General features: G+C 52.2%; 1 protein-coding gene and 1 long non-coding RNA gene across 2 annotated transcripts; one reads left to right on the forward strand and one right to left on the reverse strand.

The window, feature by feature from the left end:
* Window positions 1-297: 297 nt before the first annotated feature.
* On the reverse strand, window positions 298-2,164 carry LOC133207669 (uncharacterized). The gene is made up of 2 exons (XR_009724119.1): window positions 1,380-2,164; window positions 298-1,230 (listed from the first exon to the last, which is right to left on the reverse strand). It is a non-coding gene; the product is annotated as an uncharacterized LOC133207669 (long non-coding RNA).
* A 1,895-nt stretch (window positions 2,165-4,059) lies between these two features.
* Window positions 4,060-11,470, forward strand: KIAA0040 (KIAA0040 ortholog). Its single transcript, XM_061345674.1, has 2 exons — window positions 4,060-4,368; window positions 9,584-11,470. Exon 2 carries the CDS (start codon window positions 9,695-9,697, stop codon window positions 10,022-10,024), a length of 330 nt encoding a protein of 109 aa, XP_061201658.1. The 5' UTR covers window positions 4,060-4,368; window positions 9,584-9,694; the 3' UTR covers window positions 10,025-11,470.

Here is an 11,470-nt window from a genome sequence, read left to right on the forward strand (position 1 = left end):
CTAAAAGAGAAGGCACTGTGTCATGCTGCCAGGACTCGCTCGGCCCTGGCACTTTCCCCACCTCCTGGAACGTCTCCTCTCCCCCTCACCCATGGCCAGCACTGCCTGTAGGATTTCCTCAGGAAGGAGTTCCTTAAGGCTCACACACACAAAACAATCATCAGCTCTAAACTAACAAAAAGCCCTACTGCTTTTCTTCCCAAGCCCAACAGCACATACCGAAAGGCACTCTGAGCAGGGACACACACCCTTCCCTCCTCTCCACAAGACACACAGGTCCCCAAAACCTATCTCTGCTCAACACAAACACCAAGCGGGACTTGACGATGCACCTGAGAACCCCACCTCTCTCCCTACCCCAGCAATTTCTTTCCCCCACGCCCCAGGGAGGGATGCTCCAGCAAACCCAGACCCACCTCAGCAAGCCAGCTGCACCCAAAGCCTCCCAGGTGATGGGTGAGGAAGAGACACCTCCAAAAGCCTCACCAGTTTGGGGGCATGTCCCCTAAGAGCAGCCTTTCCCCCATCACTGCCCATGCAGGACTGAGCCCCAGGCAGCCGCAGACCAGCACATTGAAAGGTGGGACAAGGGTGGGACTGGGACAACTGACCCCAACCCACCCCTGGGACTCCCCCTTCTCAGAGGGGACAGAGCCCAGTATGCACCAACTGAGGGAGAAGAGGGGATGAAACAGCTGTCACGGAGCCTGCCAGCCCCTAAAAACACCAGCTCAGTGCTTGTCCTCCACCCCACCAAAGCATCACCATCCCATCCCACTTCTGCTTCTCCATTCTCCTCTGAAGCCGGAAAACCCATTGCTGCTGCTACAGTAAATACCAAGGGCTGCTATTTTTATCCAGCCCACGACCAGGCATGCTTTATTTTTGGTGTTTGAACTGCATGCTTTTTTTGTGGGAGGGGGAGAGGGAGGGGAGAAGGCAGAAGCGTGGGGGAAAAATGAGAGGAATGTTTCTCCGGGAGCAGAGTTTTCCATTGCTTACTTTAAGTCAGGCTAGCATCTGCAAACAGAAATCACAGCCAGAGAGCAGAGCAAGCAGCTGAGGAAGAAAGGTGGGAGAAAGTTTGCAGTCACTTTGCATCACCTTCCATCCCACCTCACTAAGAAATACCCCAATATACAGGCCCTAGGTACCAGATGGGTGTTATGAAGGCAGGAGTGAAGCTCCCAGCTGTGTAATTGGGCAAACAGGTAAACAAATCAGCTGAAACTAATGAAATAAGGGGGAAACAAAAGGGTGTTGCTGTTTTCAGTATCAAATTAGTAATGTTTTCCAAATAAAATTAAGGGTTGAGGGAATCTCAGAGGAAATAGAAGTTATCAGGGGGCCTTTATGGCATGGGAAAGACTTGATCTCACATGGAAATAAGGAATTTGGGAAGGATGGATGGAAAACGGGGGCTGGAGGTGGGGATTTGATTTCCATATGGTCCTAGGCCTGGGCTCGGACCTATATCCCATGATCTGAAAAGAGTTTATCCAGCATGGGCTTACTCAGATCCTGTGCTTGAGGGGCACCAGTAAGCAGAGAGACATGTAATCTGGAGCAGCAGTGATTCATCAGCAGCTGAGTCACAGCTTCCTCTCACCCATTAAAGTTTCTGAAAAACAAAGCACAATCCCTTAGAGCCCAGATACACTGGATGCCAAACAAAACTAGGAGGTGGCAGGTTCAACTTTCCCCCCAAATGTACGTTTTTTCCACACCACATATGAAAGAGCCATGGAATTCCTTGCGGCAGGAGACATCCCCAGAGTCAAACATCAAATGGTGTTTAGATTCTTTCAAAGCATCTCCTGTGGGGTAGAGGATGTCGGGCTAGACAGAGCCATGGACTGACTGTATTTGTATATTCTTGCATTAATTCTAAGTTTAAGTCTACCCGATGCTTCCCAACTCAGTTTAATGGTATCGTTACACTTGATGGCATCAAGACTTTCCTTTATGGGTAGCAGCACCATGAGAGGTTTAAATGCTGAGAGCAGAATTATCAGTGCCCACCAGCTCCCCCACATCATCACAATGTTCCCACCTGAAGCCAAGTGGGTGCTGAAGCACCTTGCTCAGAGGAGCCCCAAAAAAGCTGGAGAAAGTGCCCAGACCAGCAGCTCCAGCCTTGGAAAGGCCAAATGAAATTAGTGACAAGAAAACACCCAGCAGGGTGTTTGCCGAGGGAACAAAGCAAACCTCCTAGCTACCATGGTAGCAGCACCGCTGAGGACAGGCAGGGCTTTCATCCTCCTCAGTCCTGGGAATGGGCACCCCCAAGCCTGATGCCTCTGGCCACACTCAGCCTAGGAGACCTCTAATAATAAATATTTCCAGGCAGCCCTACTAAAGTGGTTTCAAAGGTGATGTTATGCTATCGGGTGCTGTAGAGTGGCCGTGCATCCCCTCGGTGACTGCCAGCACCCAGGTAGCTCCTGCATGCCGTGGGAAGGATGTTTTCACAGGGTACCTTGCAAAAAAGGGAACTGGTGCAGTTCAGAGAGGGAGGGAGAGCTGGGATGGGTGAGCAAAGACGGGGTGAGCCATGAACATGGTGCAAAGCCCAGGGATCTCCATCCTGTAGCATAAAACCAAGGAAAAATTTCCTGGTGTTAACAAATGGTAAATCTTTAGGTAAAAAGGGTTTGCTACTTCCTGCAGCACATAAACACCTTGCCAAAGGCTACTAGGAGGCACTTGGCACAAGCTGTAGCCTGCAATATGCATTTCTTGGGGTCTCGCGTCACTCCAGCCCCAGCATTAGGATGAAGGCAGGAAAGCATAGGAGGCAGCTGGGGCTGGCAGGCATCTTGCCTCCATTCCTCCTCTCTGCCCCCCTTTCCTCATATTCCCACTGCAGCTTTGCTGCTGGTGCTGCCAAGGCATGGCACCAGCAGCACAGGCCTGTTTTCCAACATCCATAGTTGATCTATGCCAGCTCAACTAGTTACCACCAAGACCAAAGCTGAAAAGCCAAGCCACTGGCTCTGGAGCATGAAGGAGGGCGAGTGTGGGGGTTTTGCAATCCAAAAAAATTCAAGCCGGACAGAAAAATCCCAGCGAAATATCTCTCCAGTTGCAGCTTGCCCAGGTGTCAACACTGTAACCCTGCACGGAACCTGCTCAGCCCTGGACTGGAAAGCAGCCGCGATCTGATAGTTCTTGGGTATCCCTCATACAGACATAGGAAATAAATAAGACAAAGATAAAGCAACAAGTGAAAGCTGGGGGTGGCAATCTGAACTGAACCAAAATCAGTTTGAAAATATCAAAACCCTGCGTGACTTGGACTGCCTTTCCCGGGTTGAAACATCATTCATTATCTCCATGGGTGCAAAGCACCCATAATACTGCTGAGTGCTGAGTGTGGGGCAGAGCAGCCTCAGACATCCCCTCCGGTGGGGATGCTCAGTCACCTCCTGCTTGTCTTCAGCATCCCTGTTCCAGGACAGAGTACAGGCACTGGGGTGGCATGGCAGCGATGGGGTACAGGGTGGCAGTCCTGGCACTGCTTTTTTGGGAGATGGAGGCCTGCCCTGTCCTTAGAAGCCTCCCAAGAACAGGAGCAGCATCACCACCCCTGTGAACCCGCACTGCTGCCCTCCCCCACCCTCAAAACTTCTGGGAAACCTCTGCTGCACCAAAGCGCACGCCTCCTTCCCTGCGAGGGAAAACGCTTTATTCTCCTCTTCCGAGCAACTTTTGGGCTATTTCAGGCCCGGTCTGGTGAATCCCCCGACCCCTCTTTCCTAGACTAAACAACTCCAACTTTGCCAGCGTTTCCTGGGCGCCTGCCGACCCCGCGGCCGCAAAGCACCGCGGACCGCTCGTACTGCAGCGCAGCCTCGGGGCTGTGTCCGCGGGACGGCAGCGCTGGGCCGCAGCTGCAGCCCCAGGTGGGGCCGGGCGGGCGGCGGGGCCGGACCGGGGGCGGGGAGGCGGGACAGGGAGTCCCATTTCCTCCGGGCGCCGGGAGCCTCTGCCGAGCCGGGCGGGAGGATGAGCAGCGGCAAGGAGGTAGGTTGGCTGGGTGGCGGGAGCGAGGGGTACCCGGGAGGGGGGCTGCTGGGCACTGCTTCCCTTCCCTGGGCGTTATCCTTGGCTTTGGTTTGTCCAAACTCAGGGCTTTTCTCTAAGGCTGTATCATCTGCTTCCGTGCCCCCGCGGGCGGGCAGCGCTGCAGGCAGCTGCCTGCCCCGGCGGGGCTGGCGCTGGGGATGGGGTTTGGGCAGGTGCTGGCAGAGCCGGGTGGCTCGAGTGGCAGTGGAGAAGTGGCGGTGGAAAGCAACCTGTTCTCGGGGGACGTTTGTCGGATGAGGGCCTGCCCAGCACCAGGGGGTTCGGATCGAAACGCCAGAGGTAGGGCTGTGCAACAAACTTTGCTGTTAGCGCTCCTTGGAGAGCCGTAGGGCTGGCCCAGGTGGGTTTGCATCCCCTGAGCCTCTCTTAACTGCAGATGCCTGTGAGCTAGCCCAGGGAGGGCAATGGGTGGGCTGGGTGGAAGCTTTTCTGCCAGCCTGGGGAGACAGCACTGCTTAAACCGTAGTTTAGGGGAGCCCGACATGGCTCAGAGGAGCTCCCGATGCTCAGGAATGACAGTGGTGCTTTTTAAAAGCAAAACTGGTCTTCTGGCCAGGAGCTGCCAGTGGCAGCCAGGCGTGTGCAGATGGCAGAGCAGGCTCTAGGCAGCAGTTGGCAAAATAGTTTCACTTTAACCCTGTTATCCAGCACTCAGTAGTTTTCCAAATTCCTCATTTTGGGGGAATGAAAACATCTACACACAGCTTCTGGCTGGAACATTTGGTGGTGGTGGGAATAAGATGAAGCTTTAGTTGGTTTCGTTTGTTGGGTGGTGGCTTTTGGTGGTGGTTTTTTGTAATGCTTGAGGAAGGTCTCTAGAGGCTTGCTGTGCGTTCTGGGAGACCAGCAGCAAAACTCTCATTATTCACTAGTTCCGAAATAGTAATGTGCAGTCCCAGCTAAGGAAACTGCTCCCCCTCAGTGTCAGGTTTCATCCAGCTTTCCTTTAAGTCTGCAGGTGCAAATGGGAAAATAGATGTCACTGGTGTAACTGTGTCTCTGTGAGTTATACTGGAGAGCTTGCAGGCTCCAACAGAGAAGTTAGCCTCTCCTAGCCTGACCTGTAGCTGTAACTGCCAGTGGAAAATGGATGTAAAGCCAGTAACATAAAGTAGTCAAGTTTAATACTGTAGCTCCTGCTTTCCACTGCAGCATCAATTGTATGAAGGGAGGTCTCACCAGAAGTGGGGGCTTATGCACATTAAGGAAGTGAGGGTGGCAGCAGGTCAGATGCTTTTGGGTCACCTTCCCAACTCCTGAGTTGCAGCTGGACACCAAGCATGGAGGAGCTAAAGGACCTAGAAATATCAGGGCCAAACCCCAGAAGTCATGAGCTGTAGGTTGGTTGGTCTCCAGAGCTGCCCCTGCTTTCAATATGGATGCAGGGAGATGCTCCCTTAGAGCAGCTCTGGTCCCACCTGAGCCAGGCTGCATATCAGCCCAAGGGAGCAGGTTGAGCTTTGTTAGGCTGGAGGGAATTTCACACAGACATAAGAGCCTGCTGAGTGTAAGCCTAAAGGACTTGCAAAATCAGGCCCTACAACATTTCTAGCTCTCTCCCTTCTGCCACAGTGACCCCTGTGTAGCAGTTTCCAGCCCTTTGCCCCTGTTTCATGCAAACTGCAACTTTTCCAAGAACTACCTTCATCATCAGCCACTGCGGTTGCTCTGCAGTGCACATCCTGCTCTGCAGGATGTGAGCAAGCCTGCATTGCCAAGGCAACCCCTCTGTTTTGTTTTCCCCATGCTCAGGCTGTCAGCTTCTACCCCTCCAGCTCAGCCAGGCAGGCCAGGCACACCAATGGCTTGTGGTGCCATCCCAAGCGGGCCCTCAAAAGGAGCTTGTTTTCCACCCACAGCTGCCCGTAACTGGAGGAGTGGCAGATGCTCCCCACCCTTGAAAACCGGCTCTTTCGGAGCCAGCATGGATTAAAGAACCTCATGTTGGATGCCCAAGTTCAATTAAAACTTACACAAGCTGCACAAACCCCAGCCATGCAGAGCTGCCATCAGACCGAGCCATCTATCCCTGGCTGTAGGATATCCCAAGCAAGTTACCATGTCAGCTTCACCCTGAGTTGCTGCCAGTACCAGCTACCCAAAACCAAAGAGCTCACTTCGTACGGCACTTAGCAGCCCTACCTGAGATGCTGCCCTAACTCCCAGTGCCTCCCTGGCCCAGTTTCTTGGTCCCATACCTTGATCCAAAAAAAAAAACCAGCTGACCTAGATGGAGCTCCATGTGCATTGGGCACACGGTTCACACCCATAGTGGGCCACAGTATGGAAGCAGCTCTACCCCTTTGTCCCCTCTGTAAGGGGTGGTGTTGCTGTCACACCAAATTGAGCAGCAGCACAGATTCTTTCCTAAATGCAGCTCTCACTGTGCATGCAGACTTTCAGCTAGTGATGGGTGGCCTTGGGTAACCCCTCTTCCCTTGGGGTTGCTGGATCAAAAGGCACCAGTTTTTCTACTTCCCCTCCTCCACCCCCCTTTTTTTATATTAAGCTGAAGAACCCCTTTACTGAATACACAGACATCCCTTCATCTACAAAACAAAAGGCGATGCACACACTGAAAAGGCATTTGAAAACCAGCTGCGTAGCCATGCTGAAAGGTGGCCCTGGGATTTCAGTGCTGCTTGCTCAGAGTGGTGGCAGGTACTTCTGCCTTCCCCTTGCAACGGATGCTCAGCCACATCCTGCTTCAGGCTTGCCCGTGGCAGCCACAAGTCCTTGGCTGGGCACTTCAGGAACAAGCAGCAAGGGCCTCTGCATTACGTTCAGCTCCGGTTTAAAGTGGAAACATTTCAAAGTGCTCGGCATTATTTTTTTTTCTTCTTTGCAAACAATTAATTACAAGTTTAAAAGGAAGTTCCAGCCTCCTTCCCTGCCCAGGAGTTTAGAGGCAATAAATATAAAGCAGCTCAGTGCAGGAATAAAATTGTACATCCTGTTTTGTCTGAAATTAAGGCAGTTGTTGTCTCGGGCTTGGGTTTTTTTAATTTCTTTTTTGGAGTGAAGTGTACCATATGCATCCAGTATTCTTGCCTGGATAATGAGCTGTCAGGATATTTATGGATAAATGACAAACCTGCATCACATAGATGATTCAGGCTGAGAAAAAGGAGCTCTGTTTATTTGTGTTGCAGTTTAACCTTTACTTACAGCTACCCAAAGAAAAAGCCTTAGTGAGGATGAAGGTTGGGACAGGGAGCAGTTTTAAGAAGCTGCTTTCACTTCTTCCTCCACTTGCCCTTTGCTAGTAATGCCTGTGGGCATCAGATAGCTGAGACCTGCACCCAGAGATCCCTTGCTTATGTCCCCTGTGACCAAAAGCAGGTCTGTAATGCTCACTGATGGCTCTAGGCAGGGAATGAATGGGATTTTAGTCACCAAGCCCTCAGTGGCAGCCCATGATTTCTCAGATGGGGACAGTGGCAGCAACTTCTGCCAGGTAGGGAAATGAGGCAATGCAGGGAGAGGTTGGTTTCCTGAGGCTGGAAAGCTGCTCAACAGCAGTGATGGGGTGGAAGAGGCTCTTCTGTCTCTTGGAGCACCATCCCTACCTCCAGGGTGCAGGCTGGGCCTCCCCACCATCCTGCTTGTCTACCTCCAAAAAAACCCCACCATATGTCTATCTATATATGTATATATATTTAACTCCCTTTCTAGCAAGCAGAAACTGGAAGATGCAGCAGGCTGGACAAAAATCCAGCCATAAAACATTGGCTAAATGAAGACATGTAGCTAAAGCCCAGACCACCTCCCAGAGCACTATCTTTCATTTAGTTAATCTCAAATGAGAGTTTTTCAGAAAGGCTTCCACACAAATTAATACACCCATTTTCATCACATTTCCCATGTGCATGTTCAAAAGAAAAACCACCAGCTAATTAGCACCAGTTCAGCTACGCTTTCGTGAAGTTCAGAACAATAAATACACAGCAGTCAGGCTATTTCTGTGGGGGCCAGACAGTTTAAACCCCTTCTTTTTAATAGGATATTAGCACTTGTGAAGTCCCCTTCCCATTCCTCCTAAGAGATGCTTTGGCTCTGTAAGTGCTGCCAGAGGGATAACTAAGGAATTGGTGGTCATAGGGGACAAGTGGTGCAAGCTTTCCAGGACACCTTTGGAGTTCAGGCTCTACCCCTTAGATTTTTATTACGTGGAAGTGGTGGCTTTTCTTATACAATGCCTCAGTTTCCCCTCCTGTGCACATGGGGATTTCATCATTTCTTCAAGAGACTGGGGTTTGAATCCTGAAGGCTAGCAGACACTGCTGCACTGAACAAGAGTGAATAATGTTAGAGCCTGATAGTGCCCCTGCCATATCTTCATCTGTACAACACATAGTTTAGTGACCCTCATGTTGAACGAGAACTGTAAACTCATGGCACAAAGCCCCCTGCCCTACTCCAGACCCCTGGGAGATTTGTTTTGCCTCAGGAGAGGAAGAAAGCCATGAGCAGCAGCAGCAGCTCCCTGCCCCTGGAGGAGGGCTTTGCTGGGAGCCCTGCCACTCAGCAGCACCTCTCCCTCCCTGAGGGAAGAGGAAAAACCTTACGTCAGGCTGCAGAAATGCTCCTTGGCCCTACCCAAACCCTTGGAGAAATTCCCAGGTGAGGCACCGCAGAGGCAGCAGCTCCTCCATCCCAAGCCAACCCTCGTCATCCCCCAGCATCGCAGTTGGTGCAAGGCTGCTGGCCAGGGTCCACCCCCATGACCACCACCTGAAGTCCCACTGACCATAGTCCCCATCAAAAACCCAGGCGGTTTAACCGCAGCCCCCATCCAAACCTGCTGGCAGTGCCCTGGGTGCCGGGGTGGCAGGAACAGCCCTCAGCATGGTGCCTCTACGCTGCCTGGGCACAAGGCAGTGCCCTGCCCACATCAGCTCAGCTTCCTGTCCCAGACCATGGACTATGAGAAATGGTCTCTCCAAACCAGACACCCCGTCCCAGGGTGTATCAGGGGTAAGCAGAGACTCATGATGTATTGAGTCACAGCTCCAACAGCAGCAGTACCACTCTCTGCAGCGTTCCTTTGTCTGGACCAGGCATGTTCCTTCCTGGACAGGAAAGCTCATCCTGCAGACAATATTTCATTTGCTGAGAAATAAGCCCCACAAAAGGCTGAGCTCCATGCTTTGGCTGCCAAGCAAGGGTTGAGATGTATGTCAGGGGGGTGGGGGCAAAGGCAAGGCAGGATTTGTGCTTGGCCAGCTACTAAGGCAAGTAGGGATGTCCAAAGCCCTCCTCACCCATCCCCACCACAGAGAATGAATCCCTGGAGAGGCTGGGAGGCAGTGTTTCTCATATGGGGACACGCAAACAGATGTGCCCAGCAGCATGGCCCAGCCCTTGTAACCCCAGACCCCTCCAAGGCAGCAGACCTCTTACCCTGCCTGGGGCTTTGACTGTGCTGGCAGCTCCACGGGGAGAATTGCTGAGGGAGCGGGCACCCGATCCATGTGATTTCCTGTCTCTGCAGGCACCATCCCACAGAGCTTGTGGAGCCCACTAGCTGGCTACAGGAGCTGAACATATCCCAAGGGACCTTCAAGCAGAGGGAGCAGCACAGGCAGCCTGCTAAGGAGCCAACATGGAGCAGAAGATCAGCTCTTTCTTTAATTCCATCTTGGAGCTCATCCGTACCAAGCATGAGGAAGGGATCTTCAACACTGTCTGCCTGGCTGTGCTGTTGGGTCTACCATTTGTTGTCCTCATTGCATTCATTTTCATCTGCTGCCACTACTGCTTCTGTAGCCGGAGGAGAGAAAGCAGGAAGAAAGGTGGCCCCAGCAGCAATGGGCAGCTGAATGCTGAGAGGAACAAGAAGAAAAAGAAAAAGAAGAGGGATGAAGAGGACCTGTGGATCTCTGCTCAGCCCAAGCTGCTCTTGCTGGACAAGAGACCTTCCTTGCCCATCTAGTGGACAGGAGGGCATAGAGGCCCTCTCCTCTGAGATGCCACCAGTCCTTTCAGCTCTGCACTGCAAGGGGCAAGGAGACGCCAAAGCTGCTGCCACTTTACGTTGACTTTCAAAAGAGGCTGAGCTCAGCAGCCAGCCAGCATGTTGAAGAGCCAGCAGAGAGCAAGGCAGTCAGGCACAGGTATATGCAAGCCCTTCTCCCCCACCATGACAGTGTGCCTGAGAGCAGAACCCCCTGCAAACAACAGGCATGCATATAAACACGTGCTCTGCTGAGCACCCAAGGGTGACCTGCCACCAGACTGTATGTACCTCCCACCATAAACACAGCACACATGCACTGGGCTGGCACGCAGTGAGCTGGGTGTGAGGCTCTCTCTCTGCACTTGTATGCAAGCACATGCACTGTGGCACTGACAAGGGTGCATAGGACCACATGCACAAAAAGACCAAGCTGCCTGCATGCCCCCCCTGCACAAATACAGACAGCCACATGGGAAGCAAGCACGGGCATGGTGCATTTGCTTGCCCTGCCACAGAGATAGCACAACTTGACTGTCTAGCCTTCATCCAAACCCAGCTTACAATGGAGACGCAAAGAAAGCCAAGTGCAGAGTTACCCAACAGCTCAACAATGTGCCATCTCCCTGGCCACCAAAACAAAGGCAGCTGCGAGCATCTGAAGCCAGATGCCTTCAGCCCAGCCTTAGAGACCTCAAGGCACCATCTAACGCAGCAAAGCAGAAGGATGCATTGCCACCTAAGCTAGAGGCAGGAAGGAGAGAGAAGGCTTCAAGACTGACCTTTTTGCACCAGCACTTAAAAACAAAACTAAAAAAATCTTCCTTGAAAAACTGTTTTATACAGACTTGCCTTTAAAGAGCCCACCATGCTACTGCAAGAGTGGAAACACCAGCTGAGGCTGTGTAAAGACTTAGCTATGGGCATTAGAGTTATTTATTGAATGACTACTAAAGAGCAGGACCAAAGGCCCCTGTGTTATTGGGCTAGGCACACCAAAGTGGTATTGAAGCAGCAGACACGCTTTCCCAGCACACTTGGCTGTCCCCTCTCTCTGCAGCCTTTGTGCCACACATTAGATGCGGAGAGGGCTTCGGTACAGCTGTCAAGCCAGCCAGCTCTGGGATTTGCTGTAGAAGTAAAGTTCATGCCCACGGTCATTCCTTATCCAGAGATGCATTGTACAGCTGGACCCTACACCCCTCTCCACCTTTATCTCCCTTGGACACACAGTGGCTTAGCCAGGTACAGCAGCTAATGACCACACGCAGCTCTCACCCCTACTCTGGTTTTCATCTTCTGCTCCCCCTAAGCCTGAGTGCCCAGCCTACTGCTGAGGAGTTGAGGGTCTCCTCTGCTCCCTGCTCTCTGATCCACCAGGCTTTGTCTCCCTGAACTTGCTTTACCACCAAGAGACTTGTGCAT

Source organism: Neopsephotus bourkii, unplaced genomic scaffold (assembly GCF_033783945.1).
Source record: "Neopsephotus bourkii isolate Nb327-2 ecotype Australia unplaced genomic scaffold, CSIRO-AGI_Nbou_v1 NB_234, whole genome shotgun sequence".
Lineage (NCBI taxonomy): Eukaryota > Metazoa > Chordata > Aves > Psittaciformes > Psittacidae > Neopsephotus > Neopsephotus bourkii.

Bases quoted from the DNA above. Each gene is read 5' to 3' on its own strand.
- KIAA0040 (XM_061345674.1), top strand. From the start codon at position 9,695: ATGGAGCAGAAGATCAGCTCTTTCTTTAATTCCATCTTGGAGCTCATC.